General features: G+C 45.0%; 1 protein-coding gene across 4 annotated transcripts in view; it reads left to right on the forward strand.

The window, feature by feature from the left end:
- METTL24 (methyltransferase like 24) overlaps positions 1 to 18,760 on the forward strand; it is a 144,355-nt gene that overhangs the window by 26,633 nt on the left and 98,962 nt on the right. For all 4 annotated transcript variants that reach the window (XM_032338822.1, XM_032338819.1, XM_032338821.1 and 1 more), the window contains exons 2-3: positions 7,185 to 7,283; positions 13,669 to 13,808. In XM_032338822.1, the coding sequence (XP_032194713.1) occupies positions 7,185 to 7,283; positions 13,669 to 13,808 (239 nt within the window). The remainder of the gene's footprint in view (positions 1 to 7,184; positions 7,284 to 13,668; positions 13,809 to 18,760) is intronic.

Genomic DNA, 18,760 nt, shown 5'->3' on the forward strand with positions numbered 1-18,760 from the left:
GGATAACTTAGAGATTAAATCTAGAGCTGAGTATCTATTCTTTCTTGTCCTTAATTCCTTCCTCAAAGTTACCCAGGCCTGCTTGAATTGTGGTGCATTTTTTCCTGTCAGAGTTGATTTGATTTCTGGTTCCCTTGCCTCCCAGCCCACACTCAGCGCTATGAGGCGGAGGTGGCAGATTGATGGGCGAAGGATTCACGATGCTGCTCTGGTTTGGGCTCCCGCCTGTGCGCTGTCTGCTGCCAGAGGCATTTAGCAGATGGACTTGGGGAGGTGGGCCTGGGCCTTCACAGGGAGGGGACCTCCTGGTAAGAGGCCCCTGTGGGATGGGCTCAGCTTTTCTCACCTCGCTGTTCAGACCCTGGCCCACCACTGAGGCCATCCCAAGATTAGTAGACTCAGCTGTTGTTGTGTTTACTTTGGCATAGTTTGAGTTTGATGTGTCTGGCTGGGCATTGGGTTCCTTGAGTCTTTGGGGGCTTATGAGATTCTTAAATCTTTAGGTTTATAACTGTTGTTATAAACCCAATACCCAACCTTTGCTAACTCCACTACTCCTATATATATATATATAGGAGTAGTGGAGTAATATATATATATATATAATATATATATAATCTATATAATTGATATAATATCATATATAGATTATATTATAATTATAATTATAAATTATAAAAATATCTTTTTAAAAATTTATTTATTTATTTATTTATTTGCACTGAGCATTCTTTCTCTTACTTCTGTGGCATTCCAATGACTGAAAGACCTCTTGATATTGCCTCACAGGTCCCCAAGGCTCTTTTTTTTTTTTTTCCACTCTGCCCCCCCCCCAATCGTTATTTCCTCTCTGTTGTTCAGATTGGATACTCTCTGTAGATCTGTCTTTAAGTTCACTGACTATTTGTTGTGTCCTATTCATTCTGCTGCTAAGTCTGTCCACCGAGATTCATTTTTCAGTTCTAAAATGTCCTTTAAGCTCTTTCTATCTCCTGTTTCTTTGCTGAGACTTTCTATTTTTCTGCTGGTCTCAAGATGCACACTCTTATGTCTTGGAGTATTTCTATAATAGTTGCTCTTAAGTTTTTGTCAAATAATTCCAACACCTGTGTTATGCTTTCATTGGCATCTGTTGATTGTCTTTTCCCCACGCCAACTGGGATGTTCCTGATTCTTCCTGTGCTGAACTATTTTGGGTTATATCCTGGACATTTTGTGTATTATATTATGAGACAGTGAGACGTGTTTAAATACTATAGGTAAGGTCAATATATTTGTTTTCACAGACTGTCTGGTTGAATTCAAGCTTAAATTTCAGCCAGCCTTCTGGGGATTGTGATTTCAATATCAGTCCTATTTTCAAAGGCTTTGTGATTTTTTTTTGCCCCCAGATCTATCCCACATGCATGCCACCCGGTGTCTAGTCTGGGAGCCTGTAAAAGCCTGTCCAGTCTGTCACTTTGGTTCCCAAAGCCTTTGATATGCTAACTAGGGCCCGATCCATGCTCCTACAGTTCAGGAGTGAGCCCAGGACTTGATGACCTGCTTTGTGGGGTTGCTTTCCTTTTCCACGATTTCCTCAGTATTACCCAGTTTCCTGTGGTTTCCGAACCTCTGGTTGGAAAAGGTGGGCTTTAGTTACCTCTGCTCTGCCTGTGTTCTGCTGTATACTTCTGGTAACTATGCCTGAGTCTAAGGCCCAGATGTGGGAGAAAGAGAGAAAAGATGGGGGGCTCACCCCATCCTCTTGGGGTCACAGCCACAGATCCAATAGTAAGCTTCTTTTTCCTCAGAGTTTTAGGTGCCTGGGGCCCTCTGCTTGGCTTCCAGCACTGCTGTGGGGTTGCCCAGGAGTTGGGATGCTAGAATGGCAAAAAGGAAGAAAAAAGACAGGAAAACATGGGGGACTTTCCCCACTCTCCCTGAGCATTAGGAGACCCCTTCCCTGCTGGAGCCTGAATGAGAAGGGCTTCTCCTGATGCTCTGGGTCTGTGCCAGTGCCCACTTCCGGTATGTGGCCACCTTGAGTAGGGGCCAGGAGAGATAACCCCAGAAGAAAAAGCAGTGGTGGCCTCCTGCAGCTTCTGTGGTACTTTCAGTTCTGATCTTCCCTTCCAAGCTGCCTGCCAGTATTTACTTTCCAGATTCCTCAAATCACTGCTCCGGGCATTCTGGCCACGTTTCATTGCTGCGTTTGGGATAAGACACAGGGTGGAGGTGTGCTTACCCGTCTTTACTCTGCACTGAAACGGAGATTCTTTTTTAATTTTTATTTATTTATCTATCTATCTCTCTATCTATTTATTTATTTTTGAGATTCATTTTTTAAATGACATTTTTTTTGCACGGAGTACCTGAATTTTCAATGTCACCACAACATGTGTACCTGACCTCTGCTCTTTCTGAAACAGGACTAAGTGTGAGAAAAAGGCCCACAAGCATGCCGAGGGGAAGGTGTGGCAGCTGTCACCCCGGGGATGCACAGAGCCGTGATCATCTATGGGCATGACAGAAAGGTGGTGTCCAAGGCTCCTGGGGTTTCTTCCTGGGCACTGTTTTGTGCCTCCCCACTCCCCCAACCCCACGGCTCCCACAACCCCCTTCTCCTCCTAAAAAGGAAGAAACAATTTCCTCCAATCATTGTTTCCTGCCCACTAACAGATGCTCCTCATTAGCACACAATTGCAAAATAAATATGTTTTGCTTGTTTTGGGTCTTTCTCAGAGAAAGCTTAGACTTCCCCTGACATGCTCAGTGGGTCGTTCAGTGTGACTCAAGGACTCACAGCCATGTTCTTATCCATGGGCGCGACCGTATAGGCACCACCATAAGGTCGAGAATCAGTTGTTCGCCATCTCTCCCAACAGAAAATTGCTGGCTCTAAAACCCGTCAGGAACTTACTGGCTGTGGGGAATGTGCATTCTGGGAGTCCCGAAACTTCACAAAAAGATCCCAGACACTGTACCAAATACCCAGCACAATAAACTGACCATTTAAATCACTCATCCTATAAATTCATCCCTAAAGAACTGTAGCATTGAAATACAGAGGAATGGACTATTAAAAAATGGTGGTATGGTCCTTGTTGGACAATTTCTCTGGAGTTCGATGAGGTTATGCATGAATGTGGGGGAAAACTGTGAAGAAGGAAGCTGTTATTCCAGATTTCAACCAAGGAAAGGTTTTGCACCAGGCGGAATCGATGGCTCTCTTTCTGGGTCATGGGTGGGTCTGCTTTTCTTTTTATATATATAGATAAAATTTTTGTATATATATTTTGTAAATGCAGCCAGTTTTGCTTGGGGCTGGTGGTCTTGAATTAAGACATTCCTATTACGCACATAAGTGTAGGCTGGTAGGTAAGAGTATTTTAAAACATTGCTTTGTTTTTTGCATTATTTTTTCATAGTAAATTCTCAGAATTCAGTTTCTTTGGCTTGAAAAATCTTTTTTTTTTTCAAGAAACAAATTTAATGCTGAAATAATAAATTATAAAAATATCTGAAAGCCTCATGGCTCTGCTTGTTGTGGTCTCTTTGAGCCAGATCCATTATCTGTGTGCACTGGCTTGGACTGACTTGGTGATCACTTTTTTTTTTTCTTTTTAAACCCTGTGGGATGCAGAATCTCAGATGTCTGCAAAATAGCCCCAGAACAACATGAGTTAGCAGTATATATCTTCTGCTGTCTTTAATCTTAATTTTGGGGCAGTTTTTTTCTCTGCACTCAAAACATACCAGAGGAAGCCAGCTCACTCTTCAGTGCACATTGCCTGGAGAAAGTGCCAGAAAAAGCCTTCCCAAACAAAGTGGGGGCTGCTTCTTTCCCTCAGAAGTTAGGAACCCTGTCTTCCCTGAGTCACCTGTCCGTGCTGGGGGAGGGGCTCCTTCATAATGAGTGGCCTGATGGTTCAGGGGGCAGGAGCATGCACTACAAAGGAGTCTAGAGGCCCTTGTCCCTGCAGCGGCTCAAGAAGATGGCTCCTTCTCTGGGGCAGTTCATTGTGTGTGCGGCGTTTGACATTTTAGCCCAGGTACAAGACAGATCAGTGCCGAGTGACAGTACAAGCACTCCCTTCTGCTGAAACTGTTCCTTTACCCATCCTGAGAGGGAGCTGGGGTAGCAGACAGGCCAGGGAATCCAGGTTTCCACCTCCTGGGAGCGAGGGGGGTAGCATCGTTCTGGCCCCATGCTATTTGGAGCCTATGGGTAACAGCATATGCTGCCATTGAGGGAATTGTTTGGGGATAAAATCTTTTTTTTTTTTTTTAAAGAAAAAGGTTTTTTGTTTGGTTTTGGTTTTGCCTTGTTCTATTAAACACCAGCCATTGGTGTTTTAAGGTGCTCTGAGAATCCCGTTGGCGGGGTGTTTGGAAGGACAAATATTGATGTGCGCGCTAGAGAATTAAGACAAATGATAATTGAAAGAGATGATAAAAGCTAGTGGTTTCCTTGGGGAAATAATCACGAACTGCTGTCAGACTGACTCCAATGAGAACATTACTTTATGTGAAATGTTTTTTAAACAGCTCAACCAAAGCATTAAGCCAGATTACTTCCAGGGCATCTCTTCTCCACCTGAGGCTTCTCAGCTGCCATGTTGAGCCTCATCATGGTCAACACTTGGTTGGAAATGAGAAATTCCAGATTGCAATCAGGATCCTGTTTGCGGATCCTGAGGATAATTCTATAGTTTTACCATATTCATTCACCGTGTGGGTTCCCTGTTACCGATTTGCGAAGTTATTTTTGTGTGTTAGCTCACGTTAAGCAGCTCCTGCAGTGTTTGGGGTGTCTCTTTGTTTTTTCTTAAAGATTTTATTTATTTATTTGAGAGAGAGAGACAGAGAGAGAGCATGATGGGGGGAGGGTCAGAGGGAGAAGCAGAGGGAGAAGCCCGATGCAGGACTTGATCCTGAGACTTCAGGATCATGACCTGAGCTGAAGGAAGTCACTTAACCAACTGAGCCACCCAGGCACCCAGGTGTCTCTTTAATGAAGCCTTTGGGCTTCTTGCGGTGGAGACTGCTTGCCACAGTCTGCATTTGGGCATTTGTGTTGGGGTTATACTTGGGTCCTTCATGTCTTGGTGACCCCTTTTACCCTCTAGAGATATCTGTCAGAGCCCCTCCAGAGCTGCATTGCATTTATTGGGTTAAAGCAATTAAATTAAATTATCCTGTGTTAAATTGTAACCCGGAACCTGGCACGAGGCATGAGTGTCCACTGAATGAATGAATGACCCCTGCTCAAGTCTCTTGGCCTCTTTCCAAAGGAAGCGATGCTGGAGACCTTCTCTTTGCCTCTCCAGATCCTCTCCACTCTTCTTCTCCTCTTCTGCACCCCCAGAGGCTGACCGACCATAGCCTCCCTCTTCTCTGCCTTCTCTTGCCTTTGACAGTTAGTGTGGGTATATGATAGGACTCGATGTGCCAGGATTAGCTTTATTCCTTTCTTGAATGCCTTCTCCATACAGTGTCCCCCTCTGGGTTCCACACATTCCTCTTCCTCCTTGTTCCTTCAGTCTGAGGGTTTGTGAGGGCTCCTTGGGGCTACCAGCCATGGGTGTTCCATTGTTCCTTACTGGTTTCCTTAAACCCTGCCCACGCCTTTATAAATAGTTTTTCTATTAAATTCTTCTCAAATCAGCCAGCAGGAAGGAGCCCACTGTATCGTGCGAGAACTCGGACTGGTATTTGCCTAAGTCACCCAGATGACAAAGCTGGCTCACTAGCTAGCCTCCTCCGTCTCTCTTGCATTATTTCAAGTAAACACTCTCTTCTAGGCCAGCCTGCCTCTAAATTAGAATCAAATATAGCAGGGGTCAGCAAACTACAGCCGTGCAGGCCAGATCCTGCCTGCAACCTTTTTCTGTAAATGGAGATTTATTGGAACACAGCCATGACCGTCGGTTTACTCGCTGTCTGGAGCTGCTCTGAGCGACAGCAGGAGGCGAGGAGTTGCAACAGAAACCGTATGGCCTGCAAAAGCCTAAAGTGCTTGCTGTTTCCCTTTGCTTAGAGAAAGAGTTTCCTGCTCCCTGATTTCGAGGGCCAGATGCTGGGGGACACTTAGGAGTGGCTACAGGATGAGAACATGGGGAGTTTTAAACCCCAGGCCTAGACACATTTGCCCAAAACACGGTCTTGTGGCCACTGGGCAAGGGGCTCCCCCATGTGATGTGAGAAGAAGGTGACCAGACCAAACTGGGAGGTATTTGTATTTAAATGGGCTTATAAGGTCTGATTTCATAAATAGATAATTTCCTGAAAAGAATTGCTCTCCCTAGTGTCTCAGCATTTCCCTGTCCAAGTTACCAGACTGCCCTTCATGGGACAGCCCAGGTCTTGTTTGTATCTGTGCGACCACTGTTTGGGACAGAGTGACCGATGCTCCGTATTGTTTGACCAAATGGTGACCAGCATCTACTTCAGAGAAGGAAAAAAAGTAGGGCGGGGGGTGGTGGACGGTATTAACTGGGAAGATATATTAATGTTCTCAGGCTTTCTGTGATTAGAGTCTCTGCTGCTCAACCTTCACAGAACAAAACAAAGTCTATAAGAAAAGGCTGTGTACCCAGAAAAGGTGCCCCTCAGGGCACACTGGCTATATCATTTGTGGGGTTCAGTGCAAAATGAAAATGTGATGCTCCTTGTTCGAAATTATTAAAGAATTTCCAGACAGTGTCTACAGAGCACTGAGCCTGGCGGCGGCCCCTCAAAGATGGCACAGGTCGCAAGACCAGGAGGCCCACCGCCGAGAAAGCGGCAGCCTGTAGGAGATCAGTGAGGATTCCTTAAGTCTAGGGAACGGCAGGGTGCTCAGCTACCACAAGGGGGGTTTTCCTAGAGATGGGGAGTGGCTCTGTGACCTACAAAAGTCCCAGTGGGGAGAGCCTGATGGGGTGAAGCGGAGTTTGCTCTGAATCAGAAGTCAGATGTCCCCAGGCTTTTGCAGTCTTTTGCTTCACCCAGTAGCTGGGCTTTCTCGGGCCCTGTTTGCTTCCTTGTGACTGACATGACCTTAATGACAGCAGCTCCAACCCGGGTGCCCTCCGCCTGTGCTCAGACGCGATCATTTGGCAGAAGCGACCGCACAGCTGCACTGATATCCCGTGTCCTTGTCACCCCCACCCCGAGCGCCGCCACCCTTCACACATGGGCCTGTTTTCTGTCTTTCGCAGGGTCCCCGGTGGCACATAGATCTGCAGCCGTGGGCGGGCCCTGCTCAGTCCCTGGAAGAAGAGGTCTTGAGGTTCCTGAGCTACATCAGCACCCCTCAGGTTGTATTCCGGGTGCAGGCGGGTTGGGAAACACGGAAAGATACCGAGCAGCCCCCTTTAAAAAGGAGTTGGATCAGCGAGGGGGTGAGGAATCTCCCGGGAACCCCTGGGAGGGACTCGGTAGGGACAGAGTCTTTGAGGCTTTGCCGCTTACACTTACCACTTACTCAGAGGCAGATAAGATGCCTTCCATTCACCTCAGCATCTTCTGCCTTCCAGGGCTGTCCTCGTCTTGAAATGCTTTAATGATTCATTCTGATGTGTTTTAAAGATCCACTTCTGGCAACTGCTCTGCAAAGGCATTCGAAGCAAAAGATTCATGCCCGTGAGTAGGCAGTCAAGTGTGTCACAAAACAAACCCATCATCTGGAGGCTCATGTTCCATTTTGTATTTGGAGGAATCTGCCTTTTCGCTTTGCTCCCACAGGTGCTTGGCAGACCGAGCCCCGCTAGGCCAGAGAGCCCAGGAGATGAGGCAGGCTGAGAAGCTCTCCTGTTCAAACGCTCTCAGATCTCAGGGGACGGAAAATCCTGAGGGAGCATCGGCCTTTACCGTGGTCATTTAACACCCTGTGGCAGCGCCAGCCAGGGCTGAGTCCGTGCCCCCAGCAAGGAAAGGGACTGTCCACTCAGCAGAGTCTAAGGCTCTTGACAAGCAAGGCAGGGGATTCGGTCCTCAAGTAGCCTGATCCTGGGGACAGAGACACACTAGAGAAGATCAAGGCCCAAGGGATACTTCGCCCTGAGCTGAGCTGAGCTGAGCTGAGCTGAGAGGTGTTAGGAAATTAGGAACTCGCACTGCCTGGAACGGGCCTCGGTCCCCTGGGAAGGTGCCCTGGGGGCCTGGTGTGGCCCTGGAGGTCCTGGGCTCTGTTGATGTCCCTTCGGCCCACTGGTTCTGGGCATCCCACTGGTTGCCCAACACCTTCCTGGCAGCAGAGCCCATTTTTCATCTGTGGAAAGAACATGTTTCTACATCTTTAGAAGGCTACTTTAGGGGTAAAAGAAAGTCCCATTTTTCATGTAATGCAGTCAGACAATTGGATCTTAATATCTGTCACCTAGACATGGAAGTAAAAGCTTGTTGAATTAATCATCAGTTACGTAGGATGATAAATTTGATCCCCGTGCTTTACATAATTTCATCTTATTTTGCTGCTGCAAATTCATTTGGTGGACTTTCATAGGCTTAATTAAAGTGTTGAAATTTTAATTTTATGGTTTGGTTTCTACAGGAAGGACATGAAGTCTTTGACTTTAAGAAGCCCTTAAGGCACCAGAGAAAAATGCAAGGTGTTAACTTTATGAGTTGGATTTGAGAACTGTGGACCTGCCACCCCCCAAATGAAGTGACCAAGTAAAAGTCTCCAAATCCCATTTTATATGTATTTCAGGTTAATGTTCTATAACTTATAAAAGGCATGAAAGGGTTATTTCAAGCCCCTCTTGGATTTTTCCCATGAGTTCCATGTTGAGAGGAGAAAAATTTTGAAGGGAAAAGAAAAATATCCTACAAGGTAGCCTGATGTGACCCTGGGCAATTTATTTTGCTTCTCTGGCTCTCACTGTTCTGATCTTGAAAAGGAAGAGAGTTATTAAATTATTTCTTAGGTTTCTCCCAGTTCTCTGAGCTTATAGTCTGCCAAGAGTAGCAAAAGATCGTTATTGACTAAGTGTTTTTGAGCACCTACTTCGTGCCAGGCCCTGGGAATACAGTCTCTGACCTCAAGCAGCTGAGAACTAGTTGGGAAGGTAGTTAAATGGATGCATTATTCAGCTTGATGAGTATAACAAGAAAGATCTGGGTGTTGGAGCGCACTAGAAGGATTTTCATCCTCCAGAGAAACTGAGATAAAGTTCTAGATCTCACAGTGGTTTTGCAATTAGGGGTTGTTTTGCCCAGGAGGGTTCCTATGTTTTTCTGGACTTCTAGGTCCCTGGGAAGCCAGCAGGTGGGAGCTCATCAGAGATGAAAGAAGCTCATTCTTTATCAGGATATTTTGCTAAACAGTGTTCCCTCCCCCTCTCTACGTAATGCAGAGGGTTGGTTTTTGTTTGTTTGTTTTGTTTTGGGGTTTTTGGGGCTGTTTTGGGGCTTAGGCTTTGTTAAGACTCCTCTTGACAACGAAAGCCTACAAAACTGGAAGAATATTAGAGTCACTGTTCCCCCAAATTTCCACAGTTAGCAGTCGTGAGTCATAACGGGCCAGGGAGGAAAAAACCCTCTGAAGGTCTTAAAGCAAATTCCACCCCCATCCTCTTATGCTGCTTTTTAAAATTAAAGAAAAAAAAAAAATCTCCCTCAAATCTGTGTTCAAGCTTGCACAGCAAGGCCCAGCATTTGCTGTGTTTGTCACTGATGCATTCATTCCTGAAGTCAGCAGGTATTTGTCAAACCCCTGTTCGGTGGCCAGTAGTGACTAGGGTGGGCAAGCCGAATCGCATACCCCCACTTACGGGCTGACCAGCTAGGGTGCATGAGGGTTGTGTGTTCTCTGACGGGCTGAGGGGAAGGCTAGGGGAGCTTCCCCGGGCAGGGGAGCTTGGAAATAGAAGCACAGGGCGGGGGACAGCGTGACATCAGACTGCAATGCGATGGCACCCCGTGGACTTGCACATTGTGGTGGCCCTGGTGGCACAAGACACCTGGGGACCTGAAGTTTCAAGGAAACACCAGAGGACGGGATGTTTGGTGCCATGTGCACAACATCGACCTCAGTTTAATTAGGTATCGTTTTCTAATGTCAAAGACCAGAAGGACATCTCTGAGTTCTGGAGTCGATGAGACGCTGCTGCTAACAAGAAATGGTTAAATCATAAACACAGTACTCTGTTCTAAGGGAAGGCTCCAGATCCAGCTTTTGTTGGCCACCCCCAAACCATATGCCTCTAGGAAGCAGGCCTTGCAGCACAAAATTAAGCAACAGTTGCTGTTTTTAAAAAGAAAAAATAGATTCTAAAACATTATCTATCTGTCTAACTATCATCTGTCCGTCCATCCATCCATCCATCCATCTAACCATCTACCCATCTGTCTATTTGTGAGAATAACATAAAAATCCAAGTCCTGGAGATGCAAACTTTACAACTTTATAACAATCATATCTATTATATTTACTGCTACACACGTATACCCTGGGATAAAAGCAACAAAAATACCACTCTTTCCTTAAATTTTGCTTTTCAAAATAATGGTATTGCGTATACATACAGTTGATCACTGAAGTGATTCTGCCAGAAGTTCCCAAATTTGAAGGGCTACCTTTGCCAGATTCTACTTAGGCATTGCCAGATAGTCTGTTCTATCTTTTGGGATACCAGTTGAAAGGAGAGTAAACTAGTCCCTTTAAGGGGTGCCTGGCTGGCTCAGTTGGTGGAACGTGTGACTCTCGATCTTGAGGTTGTGAGTTCGAACCCCACATTGAATGGAGAGATTAAAAAAAAAAACCAACTAAGGAAATAAATAATCTTAAAAAAATAAATGAATCCCTTTAAGTTAAATAACTAAAATGCATTTCAGAAACTATTTTTTTCCTGGAGTCTCTTATCCTTTGTGCAGGCCTAATTTGCTAAAATTACAAGGGGAATTAGAAGGAAAGAACATAAGTTACTGGAGTTGGAGCTTAGCTAGGAGTTACTGGCCTCGATTATTTTGCTTGCAAGAGTTTATTGAAGCCCTGGCCATAAATCTTAACGAGAACGTTTGAAAAATCAATATTTAATTAATTTTTAGGAGCTGAATTTTACCGATTCCTCCTGGTTGTTTTCAAAAGCCAATGTCTTCAGGTGAGATGGTTAATAAATGGCCAAAATGGAAAACACTCCTGTGTTACATTTTTGAGCTAGGAGAGGAAAGGTCAACATTAGCAGAGAGACTGAACGGAGAAGAATGTCTTTCCAACAGGGATATATCTGTGCAAGATGAAATCCGTGGAAGAAGAAACGCTTGAAGTGTCACCTTTAATAGAATGAAACTCTCCTCCCCAACATTGAAAGGAAGGGCTGCTGAACCTCAAAGCCCCGAACCTTGACCTTTATTATTTATCTGGTTCCTGGAGGACATGCCTTAAGTGTCATTGCCCACCTTGCTGGCTTGCTGGGGGTAGGTTTGGAGGGGTTGCTGTTTTCTTTTTAAAAGCACTGGCCCAAGTGTAGCCTCCTCCCTGAGTTGGCTAAGGCACAGGTGAGGCCGGGCTGGACCATTTCAGTGGGGCTTTACACAAGGGCGTCTGTAAACTCCCAGGACCACCAGCAGAAGCATGGCTTGGAGGAGTGTATTAAAATGCATGTTCCCAGGCCTCTACCTCAAGGATTCGGACTTTACGGATCCATAGTGGGACTCAGAACTCTGGATTTTCAAGTACCTCCCGGGTCCAGCAGGATGTAGGCGGACCACACCTTGGGAAACACAGCGGGAAAGGTGAGACTTCACCTTCACTGACACTACCAGTGTCAGTGGGGTTAGGAGGCAGTTGGGAACAAGAACCTGTGAGTGTCCATACCCTGTTCTGATTAAGAAGGTTCTTAGGGAAGAGTACACACAAAGAAACGGGAATCATCAAGCCGCTTTGATGAAAGTACTCTAGGAGGCTGCCCTAGAACAAATGGGATAGGCTTAGGAGGTCTGGCTGTGCTCTGGGGGCCTATAGAGCTGCCCAACTGGCTGTGTATGGGGGGCAGAGCATGTGGCAGAGGGACAGTGCCGATGTTTAAGGCACTGTAACCCGCCCACTAGTAAGAGGGGCCCAGTAAACACATTGAACATTGATTAATTAGATTAGCGGTTCTTCCTCCCTTGCTGGGTGAGTGGGGCCTAGGCAGTGGGCAGGCGGAGGCATAATTTCCACTTATCTGTGGGAGAACAGGAGGAAATGAATTGTACACATTAACATGTTGATGCACCCACTTAATCAACGTATTCTGTAATAGTTACTTGAGAGAAGATTTGATTCCACTGTTACTATTTTTTCCCTTTAAAGAGTGATAAGACCTCAGTTGAGAGAAAAGAATACATCTACAGGGTTTCACATTTCAAGCTTCCCTCTAAAATGTCCAGTTCCTAGCAATGGACTCTCTCCTTTATCTCTGATAAATAGTGCCAGATGATTTTGTCAGGTCAGCAGCCCTAGGTGACGGCAAGATCAGGGAGATGCCGCGTGCATTGAATAGGCTATGTATATATAAGCTTTTCAGATTAGAATTTTGGAAGCTCCATTAAATAAAAGAATTGGGCAAACTTAGATTATCTTCTTCAGAAGAAAATAAGTTGCTGTTCTGTTTTCCAGTGAATCAGAGCAAGGAGCCCGAGAACATCCTTGGCTCATGCAGTGCTCTGTTGTCCGTGATGTGACAGCCAGAGCTGCTGCCCGATTCATGGAGCGCGATGGTGATGATGGGCGTTCGGAGGGGTTCAGGGGAAAACTGATGCTTGTAACGTCATATGGGCCCCAGAAGAATATCTTGGCCACAGAACCTGCTTCCTTTGGTTCCAGCAGCCTCCATCATGCACACTGTGCCAGCCTTAAACACAAATCAGAATTCCTTATTATACAGTATATTTGTTTTATATGCATTTGAAATCAGAGACTTGCTTCTGCTTGATTTAGATACATGTTCCCTTTGATTTCCTTATCTAATTTTGATAGATGAGCTAAAAGAAGTGCTTTGGTGAGCTCAGGCAGAGCTTCCTTCCTGCGTGGGGCTCTTGCTCTTCTCCCCTAGGAGGAAACTCATTAGTATAGTGTTTCATGAAGAATACGGTTTGGGGAGCAGGGACGACAAACAGATCTCACTTGACCCTTGATCAGCTGTTTACCTGGGATAGTGCATGCTATCTTTCTGGACCACGGTGGTCCCAGCTTATCTGCCTGAGACTAGGAATTGATAATCTATATCCTTCTGAGACCTTGCCCACAATCGTATCTCACAACTTCCTGTGAGAACACTGTGGGTTACAGACCTCTGTGTTTTGCCAGCACCGTGCTCCTTGTCTGGAATTCTTTTCTTAATCTCAGCTTCTTGGTCAACTTCTGTTCATCCTCCAAGGCTAACACACCTCTGCAAAGCCTTCCCAGACCCTTCCTCTCTGCCACCTTTGCTCCTAACTTGGTCTGTCTTGTGTACTCTGTGCTGTATAGCTACAGTAGTCCTTAACTTCCCTTTGAACCTACCTATAGTCTCCACAAGGCTTCTTCTAATCCAATATTTGGAGTTCCTCTGAATATCTGGTGCAGTCTTGTGTTTCCCCAAGGAGAGGAGTAGTTAGCAGTGGAGAAGGACATAACTCTCCTGTTACAGCTTTCAGGGACTGGGGGAGCATAACTCCCTACCTACCATTTATCATCCATCGCTTTAAGTTATTCATATTGATTTCCAATCCTTACAGATTGCATGCAATCACATGAGCACAGACAGCCTAGCTACTGATGCCAGCCCTGCAAAGAAGCCCTGGTCAGTCTGTCTTGATGACAGGTTTGGCTTAGTGCATCAAATCCGCAACAAGCAATGCCGCCTCTACTCTTTAGGGTAAGTGCCTTTTATAGCAGAAGAACACAAAACACTCCTGCGAGTGGCGAAGGCTTTTTCGGCAACATAAAGTTACGCACGGTCAACAGGTGCTGGGCTTTGCCTCCTGCCAGCATTTCAGACCCCGCTGGCTGTCATGTAACTGTGAGCACTGCCCTTGCGGGTCACCAGAAGTGGCTGGGGCCATTTTCTCTCCCATGACCTACACTTAGTTAGTAAGTGGGCAACTTCAATTTTCAGCATGATGAGGATGGTCCTCTTGGTGAAGCCAATGATTTCCAGCTAGAATTACAACGTCCTTATTACAAAGAAAATATTAAGAATTAAGAAGAGAAGGAACAGCAGGCATATTGGAAATTCTATACATACTTAGGATGAGTGACCCAAGATGAATGTTTTGTGCCCATGGTAAATCCATGTGTACTTTACATTAAAAAAAAGAAAGAAAGAAAAGGGAATTCTTGTGAAAACAGTGTGATTTTGTCAGAACTGCGGGAAATATTAATATTCCGGTATTCAGGCCGAAAGTGACCTAAATACACAAATGGATTTGGAGAGTTTTCTATAAAAGGACAAATAGAAAGTAATGAGACTATTTCACCAATTACAGCAGTACTCACATCCAGACCTGAACTTACAAATATGTGTCTCAGAAAAAAAAAAAAGGCAGAAAAGAGTTATTTTTGTTGGGGACACCCTATTCCACAGACTCTCTGTGGAAGCTGTGTGATGAGGTTCTTAGGCAGGACCGCTGCCGTCCATTACAGAAGTGCTGGGGACCTTAACAGGTGACTTGTGCTTTCTTCTCACTGATAGATTTCATCACTTCTGTGATTCACATTCAGGCACGTGAATGACAACTGTCAGTGTGAATCCTAGATGATGGGGTTGGGCGGGGGTTGGGCCTACATTTGTGTATGTGCCCAGAGGTTCACCATCGATGTCAAACTCTACCAAACAAGAATTGTTAGTTGCAGTCATTGTGGACTTTTTGTAAAAATGAAAGTTTCAGGTAAGAGTTTCAGGATAGTGGAAATGTTCTTCTATGGCTTCAATGAAGTCCGTATCAGGGGGGCTTTGTACACACAGTAGGCACTCAATACATGTTTGCAACATAAATGATTGCACCAGATAAGGAGACTAGGGAGAGACGCTGGTTATGCTGTGATTTAAACCAGGAGGCAAAGGTTTAGGAAATTAGTTCCTCAGCCATTAGAACAGAAGGGAGCCTACCAGCTTTGCTTCTAGCTTGTAGAAAGAATGGGAGTTTTGACAGTAGACTTTATTTTCTATCATGTTAAAAATGTATGAAAGTAGGTCATAAAAATAATTTCATAGTACCACATGCAAATTGGAGAGCTCAGCTTGGTCCTGTTTTCTTGCTCTGAACTGCCTTTATATTTTACATATTATTTTACACCCTGGGATAATCTCATTTAAAGCATATCCCTGAGTAAAATGAGAACTGGGAAAGCTGTTGAGGGGAGAGAGCTTTAAAATTCCTTTTTTGCTTTCTAATACTTCAGAGCCATTTGATAAGAGAATCCTGCTCTAAGATTTCAGATGACTTCATGTAAAAAGGTAGTTTCTTAACTTCCATTGAAATGCTCACTGTTCAAACTCAGCTTTCTAAAGAGCAGATAGGGATAGTTGAATTCTTCAGAGAACAGACGTGACTAGATGATAAGGGCCGACTTTGACTCAAAACCGAAAAATGCTTAATTGAAGACTGGAAGTTAAAGACAATATTTCCGATGGGTAAAGGAAGGATGCTTTGGGTTGTGGATGAACAAGGAGGTTGCCCTGTGACTCAGGACAGGGTCTGGATAAGCCTGCCCCCTTCGCAGGTGGATTGCTCGTCTGGAGGCAGGTAAATGGCCCGCTGACATTTCAGTTGATGCTGAGGGAAGACAGAGACCCAGACCAGAAGTGGTGGTCCTGAAATGAGGCTCAAGAACAGGGAATGTGGGCCCTGGGTTCTCAGGTTTGGGAGGATGGGGGGCAGTTGTGAGATGGCAGGGAGGGCAGGGGGCAGGTGGGTCACGGGGCCCCCACACCAGCCCAGTTTGTGCTCTGGGCTCCTGGGCTGTGGCAGCAGCAAGACCATGTCATCCTGGCACACCGAGGATGGCAGATAAAGCCACCGCTAGGGGTCGCCTTCCTAGACACGGGGAAAGGGATCTGAGTACAGAGGACCAGAAGACAAGGACTGCATGCCTTTCCTCCATCCCAAGAACTAGAGGAGGAATCATCTTTACGAGGAGTCAGACTTTTTTTTTTTTTTTTCTGCAGCTAATGTAAAAGCATTTCTCTGGGAGAGTGTGTGTACTCTGGGTGAAGCTCAGCTGAGAATTAAAATCGGATCCTTTTTAACTTTGAAATGGGGGTAGAAGAGACCAGTTAAGATAGGGGAAGGTGCTGTACAGGCAGGTTATGTCCCCGGAAGGGGGAGGAGCAGAGGAAGGAGGGGCTGTGGGTTTCGGTGCTCATGTCTTCTGCCTGACCTCTTCAGCTGGGGGCTGCCCTGAGCGTCTTCTGTGTGAGGGGGAGGGTGCGGGTGGGGTGCGAGGGGTGATAGCTAAGGCCAGTGGGGGAAAATCACCTATTTTATCCTGCGTGTCAAAGACTCTTATTTCAGGGGTAGACGTGAGAGTGGAAGAGGGAACTTGAGAAAGGGTCGTGCATAAGTCCATCTTTTTATTTTTATTTTTTTAATTTTTTATTTTTTAAAGATTTTATTTATTTATTAGACAGAGATCGCAAGTAGGTAGAGAGGCAGCGGGGGTGGGGGCGGGGAGGGGAAGCAGGCTCCCTGCTGAGCAGAGAGCCCGATGCGGGGCTCGTTCCCAGGACCCTGAGATCATGAGAAAAGCAGAGGCTTTAACCCACTGAGCCACCCAGGCGCCCCAGTCCATGTTTTTAATCTCTTCTTTTGTTCTCTGGTAGGTGGCACCATTTGGTTTCAAGGCATAAATTCTCCGCACGAGACAGAAGAATGTTCGGTAGATGACACGTGGTTAGGCAACAACCGGTATCTTGGGTGGGAAAGCGGGGACTTGCGGGCGCCATGAGCATTTCACGAGGAATGACCGAGATCCGGAGCCAAACCTTTTCAACTTGTAGGAGTTCAATTAACACAGCCGGCGCTCTGCTGTAGATGAATGAGAAATCAGAAAATCATGGACCCAAGAGTCCTTTTAGATAATTTCTTCCCTAATCACCACCTCCCGCCCCATGAAATTTTAATGGCATAGATAATTTGTATATCTGTTTGTGTAATGTATGTATCTGTGCCTTCCATGTAAAAAGGGGAGGTTTTCTTGGCTCCCAAGAATGGGTTTTCGCCCCCTTAGGGGTGATATCATCCCTGCTGAGAATATATGTTTTAGATGAAATCGTGGCATTTTATGAAATGTTATTTAACAAAACTAATTATAACATCTTTTTATCTACTATTGTGTTATTTATGCTCCAAAAAACCTATTCACCCCCGTCTAGTAGCTGCCAGTTTACAGATCTAATCATAATCACCTCAATAATTAGATAACAGATAACCTAATTATCTATTAGAGCTCATAATAGATCACCATTTGGCCAGATTCTCTGGGTCCTGCAGGGTTGAAGAATGGGTTACTGAAACTCTTGGGGACACCGTTGTCCAATTGTGTCACTTCTTCCCATCCTTATGCCTCAGTGGTCATAGTTAGAAACCTTTCCTGTATCTGGTTAGAAACCTGTCCTGTATCAACTTTGTTGAGTTATAATTCACATACCATACCATATAGTTCGCTCATTTGAGACATACATTTCAATGGTTTCCGGTCACTACAGTCAAATATAGAACATTTTCGTCACCCCAAAGAGGAAGCTATAAACCCAGTAGCAGTCATTCCCAATTTCTCTCCAACCCCTTTCCCACTTTTCACCCCTTGCCCTAGGCAACCACTAATCTACTTTCTGTCTGTAGATTGGCCTTTTCTGGACATTTCATATAAATGGAAGCATACAACATGTGGCCTTTTGTGACTGGCTTTTTTCACTTAGCATCAAGGTTCGATTTTGTAACAGGTATCATTACTTCATTCCTTTTAATGGCTGAATAATATTCCATTATATGGATATACCACATTTTATTTATTCACTCATCAGTTGATGGCTATTTGGGTTGTTTCCACTTATGGGCTCTTGTGATAATGTTGCAGTGAACATTCATGTACATGTTTTTGTGTGGACATATGTTTTTACTTCTCTTGGATGTATTTTTCCTTTTTCCTTTGGTAACAGAGCTAGTGAGTTTTGTGGCACCTTGCCAAAGACTGCATTCCCTAGCCTTCCTTGAAGCTCCAAGTGGCCATATGATTAGCTTTGAGCAGTGAGATACGAGTGAATGTGCTGTGTGCAACGTCTAAGCCATGCCCTAAGAGGAAAGGATGTGACCTTCATTCTCCTCCTACTTTTCCCTGCTGCCTGGAATGCAGATGTGGCGGCAGGGAGTGGAACAACTCTCTTTGATCATGAGTTAGGAGCCTTATGAGATACATTTCTTGCTTCATGGAATAAACATAAAGTAGAACATTCCCATAAAGTAGAATTTTGTACAGTGAATTCTCTTTCGAGTTAAATAAGAGCAGAAAATGATTTTCTTACAGACCAAGTACATTTTTGCTGTAACTAATAGTTTTGTTTTGGTTATTTCATTATTTTCCTATAGTTATTTGTTAAGAAATCTTTCTTCATTAAGACTTGTGACCTTCAGTTCAAGGGTTATATTTTATTTATCTATTTGTCTCTGGTGTCTAGTATAATGCCTTAAACATATTAAAGTGCTTTTTGAAAAGCATTTATTTGAGAGAGAGAGAGAGTGAGTGAGCAAGAGAGAGAGCACAAGCTGGAGAAGGGATAGAAGGAGAGGGAGAAGCCAACTCCCTGATGAGCAGGGGGCTTGACATGGG

Source organism: Mustela erminea, chromosome 4 (genome assembly GCF_009829155.1).
Source record: "Mustela erminea isolate mMusErm1 chromosome 4, mMusErm1.Pri, whole genome shotgun sequence".
In the NCBI taxonomy this organism is placed as follows: Eukaryota; Metazoa; Chordata; class Mammalia; order Carnivora; family Mustelidae; genus Mustela; species Mustela erminea.